Source organism: Pelophylax lessonae (assembly GCF_965119305.1).
Source record: "Pelophylax lessonae genome assembly, chromosome: 2".
NCBI classification, from domain to species: domain Eukaryota; kingdom Metazoa; phylum Chordata; class Amphibia; order Anura; family Ranidae; genus Pelophylax; species Pelophylax lessonae.
In genome coordinates, this window is record NC_138769.1 from 444,603,162 (window position 1) to 444,620,883 (window position 17,722).

At 41.2% G+C, this 17,722-nt stretch overlaps 1 protein-coding gene across 2 annotated transcripts in view; it reads left to right on the forward strand.

Annotated features, from left to right (window-relative positions):
* MAP4K4 (mitogen-activated protein kinase kinase kinase kinase 4) overlaps positions 1-17,722 on the forward strand; it is a 340,786-nt gene that overhangs the window by 308,458 nt on the left and 14,606 nt on the right. Inside the window, exons 21-27 of one of the 2 annotated variants that reach the window (XM_082246630.1) lie at positions 1,086-1,261; positions 1,523-1,643; positions 2,444-2,626; positions 6,312-6,429; positions 7,414-7,584; positions 8,943-9,086; positions 17,449-17,583. In XM_082246630.1, coding sequence (XP_082102756.1) covers positions 1,086-1,261; positions 1,523-1,643; positions 2,444-2,626; positions 6,312-6,429; positions 7,414-7,584; positions 8,943-9,086; positions 17,449-17,583 — 1,048 coding nt within the window. The remainder of the gene's footprint in view (positions 1-1,085; positions 1,262-1,522; positions 1,644-2,443; positions 2,627-6,311; positions 6,430-7,413; positions 7,585-8,942; positions 9,087-17,448; positions 17,584-17,722) is intronic. The other variant, XM_082246631.1, reaches the window with a different exon arrangement.

Here is a 17,722-nt window from a genome sequence, read left to right on the forward strand (position 1 = left end):
TCAAGCCTATAGTCTAAATGGTAAGGTTCCACTTTGCCCTGTTAGGTGCTTTATCTAATTTTTCAGGACCGGTTATTGTTTGGTGTGTTGCTAATCCCTTAGTCTCCATGCTTTTGGACATTTCATGGTCTAAGATTAAGACCTTGTGTCCTTTTTAATGTACAATAAAAAAATTTTTTTTTACCTACCTGTAAAATCTTTTTCTTGGATATATAATACAGAATATAGGTACCTTTTTTTTGTTCCTTATGATTCACATCTTTTATTGCCTTTTTTTTTTTTTTTAAAGAGGCTTGCTGGAAGTGGGAGGGATTATGTTGTGGCTGTCTTTACAGCTTTGTTTGCCTGTATCCAATCACCTAAAGGTTGGTGCATAACCTACAGTATGGTATAAGACTCGGTCTAAACTTCCTTAATAAATCCATAAATCTACTTGTAAAGATTTTCCCCAAACCACTCTTTGGGCTTGAAACAAGAGGGTTTTCGGAAACTGAATTACCATGAATTTAACCTCTTTCTAAAGATTGATGTGCTTTAAGTTAGAATGTTTTGGGGTTTACTTTTACACTGACATTATTTTTCTTTAATATGTCTTTCATGTTTTCTTCTGGGCTGCTCATCACATATGGTGCAACTGTCTAGGGAGAAGTGGTAAGTAGACTAAATGTTGAATCATTCAAAACATAACAAATATAGCAGTATTTGCGACAAAAATCTATTTATGGCGTGTCCACATTTATTTACTTTTTCAATGCAGCTTACACATGCTGATAAAAACAGAAAACAGCAGTTTCTTCATTGTTTTATCTCCTCTGATTGCCTTGCTTGTGTCTCATGGTTGTGTAGCATGACTTGTTTACTGCTCAGCTGTATTTTAACAAAATGTGTTTTTGGCCTCCATAATAACTACAAATGATGATGTTAATACACAATTAAAAACTCAAGAGGCTTATAAAAGATTGGTTCAATTCATTTCAGTCAAGTACTGGTTTGTTTACTTTAAATATGCCATTAGGACTTCATTTTCTGACTGAAATCTATTTTTTTTTTTTAAATGTACAATGATTTTTTACTTATACATCCAGGACTTGACTGCTTTGGCAAAAGAACTTCGTGCTGTGGAAGATGTACGGCCTTTACATAAAGTAACCGACTATTCTTCATCCAGTGAAGATTCTGGCACAACAGATGAGGAGGATGAGGACATTGAGCAAGAAGGAGCAGATGAATCAACCTCTGGTCCTGAGGATGCCAGAGCAATGTATGTTTATTCTAGCCCCTTACACGCTGGTCTTTGACAAAAGTTGAAGAGAAAGAAAGTGAACTTCTAATCAATTACACGTGTTTGTATTTTAACTATTCTCTGCAAAATGACAGACTGGTTTCATTGGCCAGTACCTCCACTTTCCTATTTCTTTACCTATATGGAATACTAATTTTAGTGGTATTGGGGTTTTTCCAGTCATGTTTCAGGTTGTTTGGAGGCTTAACATTCGCTTTGTATCCCTTGCATGCTGTGCAGGTCCTCACTGAATCTGAGTAATGGAGAGACTGAATCTGTAAAAACTATGATTGTCCATGATGACGTGGAAAGTGAACCTGCCATGACTCCTTCCAAAGAAGGCACTTTAATCGTCCGACAGGTATAACACCTAGTCTGTAAAAAAATAAATAAAATAAAAAATACTAACCTAGCCAACTCTTCCATCCATTCTGTTCATTCCCTTGCATTCTGTCCTCTGTGATATGTTGTAGCAGTTAGCACCCATTCATTATGGCAGGCCTTTGTTGTTTCTGTGCATGAGCAGTAGATAAAGTCCTTTCATTTGCAGCTTTCTGCATGTTTTGCACAGGCGCACTCTACTAACTTTCTAATAAGCCAGTGGTTTTCTGAACCAGAAGACTGTGCAGAGCTTACTAATCAAGCAAGCACAGAACAGACGTTTAGTAATTAGTCCCATAGTCCTTTTTGAGGAAAAAGAGGATTAATCTGGCATTTCCTTTATAACACTAACATTTTGAATTGGTGCCTATACTATTTTACACAATCCTAGCTTTTGATTCAGAAAATGCAGAGTTTGTAAACATATGACTTCATGCTTGCTGGTCCAGCATCTTGGTCAAGGGTGTTAGCTTCCTTGTACTTTGAATACACTCCATTAAACATCCACATAACATTTTAAATGGTCACAAAACTGCATAACAATTGGTTTTTCTGCCTTAACATTCAAAAGCCATTGTAAATGTACTGAAGAAGAGAAAAATGGCTCTTATAAAACCCTTCACCTCTTACTGTGGCCTCAAGACATGAAGTTACTTGGCAGCCCTGACTGTCCTACCCCTGTCAGTAATGTGAATTGTAATCCAACGTTTAGAATTTGCCAGGGATAGTATGTACTAAAGCAGCACTTGAACGAGACAAGTGTGACTGTTTTTTCTACAGAGTACAGTTGACAAAAAGCGTGCCAATCAACTTGAGAGCAATGGCTTTGCCGGGCGCATTCACCTCTTGCCAGATCTCTTACAGCAAAGCCATTCCTCCTCCACCACCTCCTCCCCATCCTCAAGTCAGCCGACACCTACCATGTCCCCACAGACACCCCAGGACAAGTTAACTGCTAATGAGGTATGTCTGACACTAGCTGGCTGCTTACTTAGAAAAAAGGGTGGTGACAGTGTCTGGTGAGATGCTTCCCTGTTAACACCACTCTAAACTTTTCTTAGGTCGTGCAAAACTAAACACTCTGAGCCTATATTCATGTGTTGCACTGTCATCTGCATGCCTTTACTGTCCACTAAATATTCACGGCACATTACAAAGTTCGCTGATTTACATTACGAATTAGACATCAGTGAACATTTCATTTTTTCTGTGTTCTTCCAATCGCCTCACATGCACTGCACTTTTTCTCTGCATTATATGTATTTATGCGTTTGTTAGTGTTTCTCATCTGCTTTGGGATATAGGCAGAACCTTATCAGTATAGAATGGTAGGATGTTCATGTTGGGAGCATAATATTAACATTTAGAATGTTTGTAGAATTTGTTTGCTTTTGAAAAAACTCTCTAAGCGTCTCAATTGACATGAATGGGACTCACTGCACGGGGATACACGGAACACCTGTGCAAGCAAACGCAGCCCTCGCACTAGTGTACGCTATAGTGTGCCGATGTGAATGAGACCTAATGGAGAATACAGTTCCACAGAATTGAGTTAAAGCAAAAAACTATTTAGAGCCCTGAGTGCTCATACAAATGAATCATTGATGTATGGTGCACCCACTGCTCATTTTCTTTCCTTCACTCTAAGTTGCCATTGTTCATTGGCATATATTGACAGGAGTGTGTACTACAGCAACAGTATTTGTATTGAAGCTCCGTATATCTTGGGAGCACTCAGTAGGGGTTAGCAACACACAGAGAGCACTACTATATCATGGCTGTGTATATGAAACCTGATAAATATTTTACCAATAATTCAAATAGTTCTTTTCCTTTGAAAGTTATTACTCCATGCCTCTGTTGCTAGATGGGTGATATTCCAAAATATTTATTTGACACTAATACCTCTTTTTAGAGCTGCATCTTTTAATAGAAGGGATTAGTTGACTATCAGCTGAGAGGCTGGCACACTGGGGTACATTTACTAAAACTGGAGAGTGCAAAATCTGATGCAACTGTGCATAGTAGCCAAATGGCTTCTAACTTCACTTTGTTTAATCTTTGATAAAATTAAAAACCTGGAAGCTGATTGGTTTCTATGAAGAGCTGCAACAGATTTTGCGCACTCCAGTTTTAGTAAATCAACCCCATAATGTTAATTTTAGTGCTTTAAAAGAGCTCTCCTCCAGTGATCTTTTCTCTAGCTTTCCTTGCCCTCCAACCATACCACCTCCCGCATGCTCTACTGTACAGCCTTTCTGTTTCAAATAGGTAATTTTACCTTTACCTAGAGATAACTGGCCTGGGAACAACCTGCCTCCTCGCCTAATGCAATATCTGCTCTGATAATTGAATAATGAATAAGCAGGAAGGAAAGTCTTGTCAGATGACTTTTGCTTTTGTTTGTATGCCCGCATTGTGTGACCATTTTTGGTTGCTCACTGCAGGTGCTCTGTGTAAGTGTTTTAGAATTTGGCAGTTAAAGATTATGTGCATATTGCCAAAATTGTAAATGTTTTAGCTAACTGAATCTGAGTGCAAATCAGGTTTACATGACCAAGCCAAAACAGGAGTGGGCTGCCTAAATTTGCTTGTTTCTTAGTCTACAAACTGTCCCAAGTTCATGAATTGTTCTAGCTATCCCGGTTTTTTATGGAAAGAAATACAGGATCTAAAACAAAACCAGTATGATAACATTCTCAGTGCACTTTACAGTATTTGGATAGAGTTTTCTTGTTCTGTATGTCTTTCACTGTGAGCTGCTGGCTAATACACCTACTGCTTTGGGTTATTTTAAGCATCCCATATTCTCCTTTTTGCTTCAGTGTTGAGCTTGTGGTTTGCCTTATAATCCCTGCAACGCCGTTATCTTTCTCTTGTTTATGTGCCAGCTTCATCTGCAAGCAAACATGAATGCATTTCATCTAATGCACTTTAATGGCATAATAAATCACTATGTTCAATGTATTGTGTTAAGTATTACATTCCACATTGACTTACACTTGTCACTTTAAATTGTCAACATTGGGTTTTTCTATTTATCTAGCTTCCAGATATTTTCTTTTAAAGCAGGTACAAGTTGTGCGTTCACACTTATTTTTCATTTTGGAACCTACAATAATTATTTTCTTTTCAATTGACTTTTCAAGCAAAAACAAAGCTTTATGAATATAAAAATACCCAAGGAATTTTTAATTGTCTAATTTAATTGGTAGCTAAAAATCGAGCACATCTCTGCAATACTTTAGCATTTTCCCACATTTTGCCTCTTTAAAAAATTGTTCAAGTACAATAAAAATGCCCAATTATCCTGACAGAAATCCAATGAGCTCCTAGCTTCTTGCAGTATGCTAACAACAGTGTCACTACTAACATCCCAAGCAATGTCTGCTCTGCATGAATTCTCTACTGCTGAACTTCAATTGCATCCATCCCCCTTTCCATATCTCATAACATAATGAGGCGCTGTCCTGTTGTCCAGGAGGGAAAAACTCTGATCGGGTTGTCAGCACTTCTCTTGAGATTTCACCGCAGAAGAGTTTTGTTGGCTTACTACAGAAAGTTAGGAGTCATTGGATTTTCAGCAGGAAGAAAAGATATATTTTTTTGTGTAAATATGTGCATGGATTGCCAGGATGTACTTTAATTTTGTTTGTTGGGGGATACTGTCATTTTTGCCCAGGCATGCAGTTTAAGTACAGTACTGTGCAGTTTCACTTACATAGTGCTGTCAAATATTAGCAGACTGATGGCGCTATTAAATCATCTTCCACACAGTGCTAACCTGAACTGCACTGGGGAGGTTTGCATGCAGTAGTTTGCTATAATGCAGAGATTTAGGAACCGTTTTAATTGAAGAGCTACTTTTTTTTAGAATATCACCGCTTTAGAGCCGGTTCACATAGGCGCGACCCGACTTGCCGGGGCGACCTGTGAAGTCGCGGTGCGCAGCTCGCACTGCGACCTCGGAGCGGCATGCACGGACTTCATATCATTGAAGTCAATGCAATTCGCTCCAGGTCGTCCCAAAGTAGTACAGGCCACTTTTTCTAAGTCGGAGCGACTTGTGTCGCTCCAATTAGAACGGGTCCTGTGCTAATCTATGGCAGGCGACCCACGGCGACTTGTCAGGCGACCAGGTCGCCTGACAAGTCGCCCCAGTGTGAACGGGGTCTAACAATAATTCATGAAAATGCTACAGTTAAGAGTATTTTTTTTTTGTTTTGTTAAAATGTATTTATTTTCTAAACATTTTACTAAAGTGCCCTTGGTTTTCACCTATTTACAGAATTGTGGGCACATAAAATTGCGTAATAATAAAAGCCATGATATATAAAGGTTTCAGCCAAAATGAACTCAGATAAAGCAAGCCTAGAGTATGTGTAATAATTTAGGGGATTACAATCACAGCAGTGTAAAATTGGCATAAAGACACACAATTAGTCCAGCCTAATTCGAATTACTTTGTTTCTATGGTAACTGGTAATGTGGTATAGAAATTATAATCTATATGACAATCATAGTTACCTTACTTGTCACCTAACTTCCCTAATAGTAGAATATAACCACTTCACCATCTTCCACAATGCACAGTATCAGAATTAGGTTAAGACTTTGATGTTCACTTATATTTTTTTGTTTGCTTCAGACCCAGTCAGCAAGTAATACCCTCCAGAAACACAAATCTTCCTCCTCCTTCACGCCTTTTATCGATCCCCGGTTACTACAGATATCTCCGTCCAGTGGTACAACTGTGACATCAGTGGGTAAGTGTCCTTTTTGCATTAAGCATTTGTTCACCCTATACCATTGCTACATTAAGTGCTATAATAGTGACTGAGGATTCAAGAATTAAGTTATTTTTGATTAGCGATAAATTCTATCCTGAAAACAAACTCTAGTTCTTAGGCATTTTTTCATAACCATATATATTACTGATGTGTAGATACTGTAGATATATTGATGTATCCAACCTGCTTGACCTTTCTTCTGATTTCCTGTAAATATAGTGTGTGTTCTTGTGCTCCAGGCTAACAGCTACCCTGCTTCTAACAACCTTTACATTATCGTTGACTATACAAACATAGGCAGGAAAGAAGCCTTCCTCATTAGCTGTGCAGTAAAAGAAACTCTGGTATCGTGATTAGCAGCTGCCCACAGCAGTAGCCATCATTGAAAGATCATTTTGTTCAACATATTTTGCCTTGCTTTACTAGTTGTCTCGCTGAGTTGTACATGGTCACTGTCAAGTGACCAGAAATGTATTTCAGTTCTGCTGTCTTTTGGATATGATGAAAGTGCATCTAACCTTTTCTACACCCTGTGCATTGCTGGCTACATTGTCAGTAAAGGTTTGCTTCCCAACTGCATGCAGAGCTGAGCCCCTCTTTTTTGTTTATCACCTCTGTACCCAAAACAATATCCTGCATGTTAAATAATGTGGGTCTGATCTCCTTATGACCTTAATAAACTTTTCTATTCATCCATATCGGCTGGCCGGGTATCAGCCTTACTTAAATGTTCATTTTCAGTTAATTTTCAGTTCATTTTCAGTTGTTGTAGATCCATCTGTGTTACTCAGTCTCATTAGTGGTGTCTGCCTCCCCCCACCCTGCTTGCTATGTGCAGTGTAAATAAAGCTGGCAATTAAGCAAAGAAGTTTTGTCATTGAACATCTAACCGTTTATATCTTTCAGGTACTTACATGCGCACACTGGAAGCTAACCTTAAAAATACTAATTTTATTTTAGTGGGATTTTCCAGTGAAGCGTTGAGGCCAGATGCTATGAGACAAGATCCTACAAGGAAAGGATCAGTTGTTAATGTTAATCCCACGAACACAAGGCCACAGAGTGACACGCCTGAGATTCGCAAATACAAGAAGAGATTTAACTCTGAGATATTATGTGCAGCTCTCTGGGGTGAGTTTTTATTACCATGTGGTATTTAAAAGAACAGTATTTTTTTAAACCATCTACTTTGCATGAATGACAGTAGTCTTAAATGTACAAGATAACTCAACTTGACTTTTCTCTGTATTTTATTTATTACAGGTACTTTGTGTAGTGCCGTCAGATTACGCATCGCTTTACATATATATTGTACATTTACATCAGTCCATGCCCTCAAGGAGGAGCTTACAATCTTAGGGTCCCAAGCTCACATTCATACATGCGCATACTAGGGCCAATTTAGAGAGGAGCAAATTAACAGGGTGTTTATTAAGTTAAGTTAATAATGTAAAGCTTCACATACACTTACACAGTAGTTATTGCTACACCAAAAACCATATTGTTAATTTTTCATTACAAAAAAAGAGTTGGGCAGTATAACATTGTATAAAATGTGTGCATACAGAATATGTGCTGAATTGATTTGAATAATTATGTGTTTGAATATAACCCATGTTATGTTGGCTAAATTGAATTAGACCAAATTAAATAATATATTTAAGCAAGCCGTTTGCTCTACTACTAGAGAATTATAGGTAAAAAAAAAAACTCCCAAAAATTACTATTGCAGCTGTTAGTCAAGTCCAAAGAAAAACGAATGCAGCCGCCACATTTTAAGGCCTGGTAAGCTGCAATATATTTACTTTTTGGTTTTGTTTTATTTAAGCAATATCTTTCCCATGCAGGAAAGCACTGCACCGCCTTACACCTGAAGCATCCCAGATTAATGGGCGCAGTGAAAAGGAAGGGTGTTGCGCTGAGCATAGTAACCCGTAGGTGGTCAAAAAAATAGTGTCTGAAAATATTAAATTATTTGCCAGGAATAGTAGCTGACATATATATTTTAAATTGACTCGACTAATGAGAGGTGTAAATGTGAATGTTGATCTCTGCATCCTTGTTATGGCTTTGGCACTGCATATAATTTATACCTAGAGATAAGCTGAAATGTAATTCAATTCAGTTTGGGCAAATCTTTTACTTTCCACCTTCACTAATATCCAACGTAAAATGTCACTATTCTTTTTTTCTTTTTAATCAAAACTGCGGTTTTATTTCTTAGTGCAGAGCAATTTTTTCCCCCAAATACAATACCTGTAGCAACAGCTTTTCAGTGATCTCAGATTATAGAAAATTGTTTGACAATTCCTTTTTATATTTTGCTTCTTAATACAAAACTCTAGAAATATAACATCTGCAAATGGGGTACTAGCTTATCAGGGATTGGGTAAAGGTTTTAGTATCCTGTTTTTTTTTGTCAGGGTTTGCGCCATTATAATTATTGCATGTGATAGTTTAAGCTTATATTTTTTTATTATATTCCATAGGGGTTAACTTGCTGGTGGGTACTGAAAGTGGATTGATGCTGCTGGACAGGAGTGGTCAGGGAAAAGTGTACCCCCTCATCAACAGAAGAAGATTCCAGCAGATGGATGTCCTTGAAGGCCTCAATGTCTTGGTGACTATATCAGGTAATGTACTACATAAAACACATGATGTGATATTATTTATTTTATTAATGATCATTATAAAGATTGGTTAAATTATGGTTGTATTTTGTGAATAATTCAGTAGAGTTTACCTATTTCACCTCTTTTCTCCATAAAGAACCTGTAAAGACAAAAAACTATGGGAGTTGACATCACTTGTTTTCTTTATCTCTACATCATAGGACACAGAGCTGGTTATTCTAACTATTTGTGGTTATATGCCACCTATAGGTGAATGGACACTGGCAACCAATAGACAGGAAGTTCCTCCTATATAACCCCTCCCATAAAGGAAGAACATCAGGTTTTTTTTCGCCAGCGTCTTTAAGGTGGTGGTCATGGCTGTTAAAGCTCCCCAAGTTTGTGTTGTCCCAAAAAAAAGGGGCAATCTAATTGGATCTATTCAAATGGCTAAGTGCTAAAAGGTTGGTTCAGCCTGTAATGTGACCCTCTGGGCGCTGGACCCTGGGAAATGGAACCCTGGTTAAATTTCTTACCTCAGGTGATTCCAGCAGGGTGCACTACAGGTCCAGGGGAGTGGCCCCCATATAACAGGGGGACCCGGTCCCTGATGGTCATAGATGGAGCCCTCTGTGATGGGTGAAGTTTGGGTCCTATTCAGGATCCTGCAGTGAGACTGGTAAGTGTTCCTTTCCATTTGCAAAACAAAGGAATAAGCACTGAAAAATTTCTTGGCCACAGTACTATTTTTCCACCACAAGATGGCGCTGTTTGACAGGTGTTTTACAAGCATTACAGATCTCGCTCAGCTTAACCACTTAAGCCCCGGAAGATTTTACCCCCTTCCTGACCAGGGGGTATTTTGCGATTCGGCACTGCGTGACTTTAACAGACAATTGCGCGGTCGTGCGACGCTGTACCTAAACGAATTTGACGTCCTTTTTTTCCCACAAACAGAGCTTTCTTTTGGTGGTATTTGATCACCTGTGCGATTTTTTTGATCACGCGCTATAAACAAAAAAAGAGCGTAAATTTTGCAAAGATATAAATATTTTTCACATTTTTTTATATGAAATTCCCCCCCCAAAAAAAAGTAAAAATCAAAATTTTTTAAAATTTTCGGCCAATTTGTTTTATGCTACCTATGTTTGGTAAAAAAAATCGCAAAAAGCGTATTTTGATTGGTTTGCGCAAAAGTTATCGCGTTTACTAACAAAGGGAAAGATTTTTGTCATTTTTGTTGTTTTTTTTTTTTAACGCGTAATGGCGGCGATCTGCGATTTTTTTTTTTTTTGCGGTACTGCAACATTGGGGCGGACAGATCGGACCCTTGACTGACATTTGTGACACTTTTGGGGTTACCAGTGACATTTCTACAGTAATCAGTGCTATACATATGCACTGTTACTGTAAAAATACACTGGTTGTGAAGGGGTTAACTTTATTTGGAAGGGAGGGGCTGTGTGTATCCCTAGGGGCGTGCTTTCTACTGTGATTGGCTGTGGCTTGAGCTGTAAGGACACTGATCAACGGATCTACATACTAGATCCGTTTTATCAGTGTCTTTACAGCGAGGAGAATGACAGGCAGCTTGTTTACACAAGCTGCCTGACATTCTCCCTCTCCCCCGCCGATCGCCGAGTGACCGGCGGACATCGGGTCTGCTGGTCACACGCGCGGGGGGGGTCCGTGACCACGCGGGAGCGCGCCTCCGGGGGCGCGTGCTCGCTCCCTAGACCCTCACAAGCTAGTGACGTAGCCCTACGTCACTTTGCCTGTGAGGGGCTGACTGCCGACGTAGATCGGCGTTAGGCAGTCGGCAAGTGGTTAAAGCGGAGTTCCGGTCGAAAACACTTTTTTAAAACTAAAATCCCCCCTTAATACTAACAAATGGTCAATTACAATAACACTATCCTCACATTACAGGACAGTACAGTTTTTAATTGTTGATAATTTCTTACCTTTAAAATTGATTGCAGAGCACGGCCATCTCCGGTGTGGTCGTCTGAAGCCGCTGTGTCCCCCACTGTGTCCTTCTTCCTTACTTCTGGCTACCCAGAATGCCGATCGCAATCTCATGCATGCGCTGTAGATTGCGATCGGCAATCAGAGGAGCGGCCGGCCATGCCCATTGCCTCCTGGGATTGATGACACACATCTCCCAGGACGCAATGCGAAACCGGAAGTGACGTCCGGAGCCGTGGCCGCAGAAGGAGGAAGTCGGACAAAGATTCCTCTAAAATAAGGTAAGTGACCCCAAAAAAAAAAAGTATTGCCCAATTCTTTTTTAAAAAGCATATGCCTACTCAAATCCGTTTAGTTGAAAAAGAGGGTGGAACTCCGCTTTAAATCCGTGTGCAGAGCGGCGCACGTGAATGAAGTCACAGGCAAGCACAAGGAAAGTTTAATCTGTTAAGCAGGAAAGCCTCTGGATATCTGGCTGGACGGTCGGCTGATAGGGGGAAGCAGTGCAGGTTTAATAATATCTGTTTGGGCATGTGTTGCAGTACATGGCAAAGAAAAAATATGTTTTTTTCTGCGATAGCTGTTAATGCTGGATCGCAGTAAGATCTACCTTAGTGCAAACTTTTAACTCTGGGTCTTCATTATGTTTAAAGCAATGTCTTCCAGAAAAATAAGTGGGGGCGCAGCAGGGAAAGGGTCAAGTACCCCAGCACCAGGATTAAATTCTCCTAGTCCGGTTCCCCCCAGTTCTTCCCCAGAAAGACCTGAAGCTACTGGCCAATCCGAGCCTTTACGTCTAGAAGGTATTGTTGCTACCTCTGATGCTTTTGTTTCCCCCTATGTTACTAAGGGTGACTTGGCATCTGCCCTGGCTAGCCTAGAGGGTAAAATAGCTGGGGTGATTTCTTCTGTTTCTCAAGGTGGGAAGAGTTAGATCCCCTTCTCCTGCACCTGGGTCCAGCAAAGAGGTGGGGCCTATAGCCCTAGGTCCTATGGGGGCTTCTGGTCCAGAACCAAAATTGGGAAGTTGAAGATGATGAGGAGGTAGCCATTGGTGACATGGAGTCACAGGCTGATCATATTTCCTCCTCAGAGTATTTGGAGTCTGAGGAACCATTTACAGCCTCTCACTCCTCGAGATTGCTGTCTCAATCCCTCACTGAAATGGTGCGGGTTGGGTTTAAATTGCCTCCTTTGGAGGTATCTGAGGTCTCTTATTCTTCATTAGGATCTTTACACCTTCAGCAAGGGGCTCAGGCCTTTCCTTTTCACCCCCTGCTGCAGCAGTTGGTGTATGCGGATTGGGATTATCCTGACAGGTTGTTCATGCCTCCAAAGAGATTTTCTTTGCTATATCCTATGGAGGAGAGTTTCAGGAAAAAGTGGGCTATGCTGTCTGACGCGGCTATCTCTTCTGTGAATAAGATTTTAACCTGTCCAGTTGATAATGCCCAAGTGTTTAAGGATCCAGCAGATAAGAAACTGGAATCCTTATTTAAGGCTTCCTTTGCTGTTGCTGGCTCTGCTGTTCAACCAGCCGTTGCAGCTATAGGGGTCTGTCAGTCCTTGAAGGGCCGTTTTTAAAGGATCTTCCTATTCATAGTGAATCTGTGGATGATTTAGCAGAGATTTCTCGTTGTTTGCGTTTTTCAATTGATGCTCTTAAGGATTCTGTCCAGCAAGTATCACAGGTGGCCCCTCCTCTCTGTTCATATGCGCAGAGTTCTGTGGCTGAAAAATTGGTTGCCGGAAATGCCTTGTAAAAAATTGTTGACAGCTTTCCCCTTTTATGGGGAGGATCTGGATAAATATATCCAGAAAATCTCGGAGGGGGGGGGGGGGGAGGAGAGTGCATTATTGCCTGTTAACCACTTAAGCCCCGGAAGATTTTACCCCCTTCTGACCAGGGGGTTTTTTGCAATTTTTTACTGCGTGACTTTAACGGACAATTGCGCAGTTGTGCGACGCTGTACCTAAACGAATTTCACGTCCTTTTTTTCCCACAAACAGAGCTTTCTTTTGGTGGTATTTGATCACCTGTGCGATTTTTTGATCATGCGCTATAAACAAAAAAAGAGCGTAATTTTTGCAAAAATAACAATATTTTTCACTTTTTTTTATATGAAATTCCCCCCAAAAAAAATGTAAAAATAAAAATTTTTTAACATTTTCGGCCGAATTGTTTTACGCTACATATGTTTGGTAAAAAAAAAAAAATTGCAAAAAGCGTATTTTGATTGGTTTGCGCAAAAGTTATCGCGTTTACTAACAAAGGGAAAGATTTTTGTCATTTTTGTTTTTTTTTTTAACGATTAATGGCGGCGATCTGCGATTTTTTTTTTTTTTTTTTTTTTCTTTTTTTTGCGGTACTGTGACATTGCGGCGGACAGATCGGACCCTTGACTGACATTTTTGACACTTTTGGGGGTACCAGTGACATTACTGCAGTAATCAGTGCTATATATATGCACTGTTACTGCAAAAATGACACTGGCAGGGAAGGGGTTAACTGTATTGGACAGGGAGGGGTTAAGTGTGTCCTAGGGGGCGTGATTCTTACTGTAGTGGGACAGGTCTACTAGTGTAAAAACATAGTAGAACCGTCTGATCTTCATTTTTACACAGGGGAGAATGACAGGCGGCTTGTTTACATAAGCCGCTCTGTCTTTCTCCCGCTTTACCGGCGATCGTAGTGTGACCGGCGGACATCGGGTCCGCCGGTCACACGCCCGCACTCCTCTGTGAACGAGCCGAGGCGGGCGCACGCCTCAGCGGGCGCGCGCTCGCCCGCTATTGGCTCTAAAAGGAGTGACAGGCGAGCGACGTAGATCTACGTCACTCTGCCTGGCCGGGGCTGACTGCCGCAGTAAATATACTGTGCGCAGTCGGCAACCGGTTAAGAGATGGAGCCTTAAAAGGCGGGTTTTTATTCCAAGTGTCACTGTCCCTACCAATGTAGCATCATCGTCAGGTTTTGGAAAGCCTCAAGGTCAAAAGAAGCCTTGGGTCCAAAAGTCTGGTAAAGCAGGTTTTAAGTCCACCTTATAAAGGGGCGCCTCCACTCACTCGGGTGGGGGGAAGACTTTTATAGTTTTCAAAAACGTGGGAACACTTAAGTGGTTCAAGGCAAATGGGTCTTATCTACTGTTTTTCTGGGCTTACATGATAGTTTCGAGAGTTTCCTCCCTATCGGTTTCTGGGCTCAAACATTCCTACATGCCCAGAAAAAAGGAGGTCCTTGTTCCAGGCCCTAGAGCACCTGTGGATCCAGGGTATAATTGTGAAGGTTCCAGTCAGCGAAGGATTTACAGGGTTTTATTCAAACCTCTTTACAGTGCCAAAATCAAATGGCAAGGTGAGACCCATTCTGGATCACAAGGCTCTAAATCAATATTTGACCGTTCGTCATTTCACATGGAATCAGTTTGCTCGGTAGTAGCCTCTCTAGAGGAAACATTTTGGCCTCCATAGATATCATGGATGCATATCTTCATTTGCCAATCTTCAGGCCCCATCAAAAGTTTCTGCATTTCGCAGTGGGGCAGTGCCATTTCCAGTTTGTGGCTCTGCCCTTTGGCCTTGCTACAGCTCCTTGAGTGTTCACAAAGGTTTTGGTGCCAGTATTGGCCTTCCTAAGGGCTCAAGGCATCTCAGTAATTGGATACCTGGACGACCTGCTGCTCAAGAACCATTCAAACCCAGGTCTGACACAGATGTGTCTCTTACAATCCAGTTTTTAGAAATTCTGGGTTGGATTATCAACAGAGAAAAGTCGGCCTTAAGGCCTGTTCAGGTCCTGAAATATCTAGGTCTGGTTTTAGACCACCGCTCAGGCGAAGATTTTCTTGCCTTCAGAGAAGGTTCTGGTGGCTCTAAAGAAGCTAGTTCAGTTCGTAAGTTCAGTTCGTAAGGGGGGAAAAAGTTTCCCTCCATTCGGCTGTGCATGAGGTTACTAGGCAAAATGGTGTCCTCCTTCGAGGCAATTCCTTATGCACAGTTTCAGAACAGTATTCTTTTGGCTTGGAACAAAGTCCAAGCCTTAGATTGCCCAATGTTCCTTCCCCCAAGAGTAAGGCGGGATCTGGTTTGGTGGTTGGTTCCCACCAACTTAATCGACGGGAAATCTTTTCTGCTGGTAGCCTGGAAGGTGGTAACTACAGATGACATCCTGCTGGGCTGGGGTGCTGTCCTGGAGGATCTGTCTGCCCAGGGAACCTGGTCTCGGATGGAAAAGATTTTACCCATCAACATTTTGAAAATCCGAGCTGCCCGTTTGGCACTGAATTATTGGACATCCAGACTACAGGGACGTCCTGTCAGGATTCAGTCCCGACAACTCTACCCTAGTGGCTTATATCAACCATTAGGGCGGCACCAGGAGCCAGTCGGTTCAGAAAGAGGTGAACCATGTCCTATCATGGGCAGGGAGATATATTCCATGTCTGTTTTCATTCCAGGGTTGGACAACTGGCAGGCAGACAAAATTTTTAAATCACCAGCAGCTGTGTCCAGGGGAATGGTTCCCTACACCCCAAAGTGTTTTGGCTGATTTGTCAATGTTGGGGTACTCCCGATATAGATCTATTGGCATCCAGGTTCAACAACAAACTGGACAACTTTGTTTCCAGATGCAAGGATCCGATCGCGATCGGAATAGATGCTCTGGTGACTCCTTGGTCATAATTAAAACTGATTTATGCATTTCCACTAGTTAAGCTTTTACCTTGGCTGCTGAACAGGATACAGGTGGAAGGGAAACCGATAATCCTGGTGGCCGAGGAGGTCTTGGTACGCAGAAATCATAAGGTTAGCAGTAAGGGAAGCCATGGCTGCTGCCATGCCGTCAGGATCTGCTATCTCAAGGTCCCATATTCCACCCTGCTTTACGGTCGTTGAATTTGATGGTCTGGCTATTGAAACCAGGGTATTAAAAGACCGGGGTTCTCAGGCTTCGGTTCTGGCTACATTGATTAATTCCAGGAAACCCGTTTCCAGAAAAATATATTAGAGTTTGGAAGGCCTATATTTCTTGGTGTGAATCCACAAAAGTATGCTATTGGGAGAATTCTTGCCTTTCTTCAATTAGGGGTGGACTTGAAATTGGCCTTAGGAACCATTAAAGGACAAGTCTCTGTGTCAATTTTTTTTCAGAGATCGTTGGCTACGCACTCTTTGGTTCAAAGATTTTTTTTGCAAGGTGTGACCACCCCTATGTCCTTGGGACTTGAATCTGGTTCTCTCGGCTTTGCAGAAGCAGCCTTTTGAGCCTATCAGGCATATTCCCTTACTACTACTGTTGATGACGCTGTTTTTTTGGTTGCTAGAACCTCGGCTAGAAGGGTGTCAGAGTTAGTGGCTCTTTCGTGTAAAGAACCCTTTCTAATTCTGCGTAAGGACAAGGTAGTTTTTCATCCTCCTCCTTCTTTTCTCCCTAAGGTAGTTTCTGGTTTTCACTTAAACCAGGACATTGTTCTTCATTCCTTTTTTCCTAATCGTCAGTCTACTGAGGTAAAGTGATTACATTTTCTTGTCGTTGTACGTGCGGTTAAAGTCTATTTAACCAGGTCAGCACAGATCCGTAATACTGATGCTTTCTTTATATTCCCAGATGGGCCTAAGAGGCCAGGCGGCAACTTCCTCCACTATTTCTAGATGGATTTGTCAGATCATTTCTCAAGCTTATGGCTTGAAGGGTAAGGTTCCGCCATTTAGCTTAAAGACCCACTCTACCAGAAGGGTAAGTGCTTCATGGGCAGTGCACCATCAAGTATCTTTGCCCAGATCTGCAAAGCTGCTACCTGGTCTTCAGTTCATACGTTCACAAAATTCTACCAAGTGGACGTTCGAGACCGTGAAGGGGCTCAATTTGGTAGTAGAGTGTTTCAAAGCAGCTGTATAGTCCTAGTTTTTTTTTTTTCTTTGCTCAGTGGCAAGTTTGGGACTCCCCTCAAGGGCATTGCTTTATCCCACATAGTTATTATTACCAGCTCTGTGTCCCGTGATGTACAATAAAGAAAATAGGATTTTTCCTACAGCTTATCTGTAAAATCTTTTTCTTGGAGTACATCACAGGACACAGAGCTCCCTCCCCTCTTTTTCTGGGATCTTCATTGCTTGCTTCAAAAACTGATGTTCTTCCTGTATGGGAGGGGTTATATAGGAGGAACTTCCTGTCTATTGGTTTCCAGTATCCATTCACCTATAGGTGGCGTATAACCCCAAATAGTTAGTATTACCAGCTATGTGTCCCATGATGTACTCCAAAAAAAAGGATTTTACAGGTAAGCTGTAGGACAAATCCTATTTTTTTTTTTTTTTTTTTTTGAGTACATGCTCTCGGGTTTATGCATTTATTATTCTCTTCTGTTTTGATGAGGAACAAGTCTTTTCTTGATTGTGTATATCTGTGAATTTCCAGGAAAGAAGAACAAGCTGCGAGTGTACTACTTATCATGGCTGAGAAACAAGATCCTTCATAATGACCCAGAGGTGGAGAAGAAGCAAGGGTGGACAACTGTAGGGGATTTGGAGGGTTGTGTGCACTATAAAGTTGGTGGGTATCTAATGCTTAATCTTTCCTAATGCAATTTCCCAGTGTGACTGTTTTATCGTCAAGAGGTAGCAAAACACACGTCTCCTCCCTCTCACTCACCTCCCCCAGGTAGTAGTAGTGTAGACTGGAGTAGCAACAG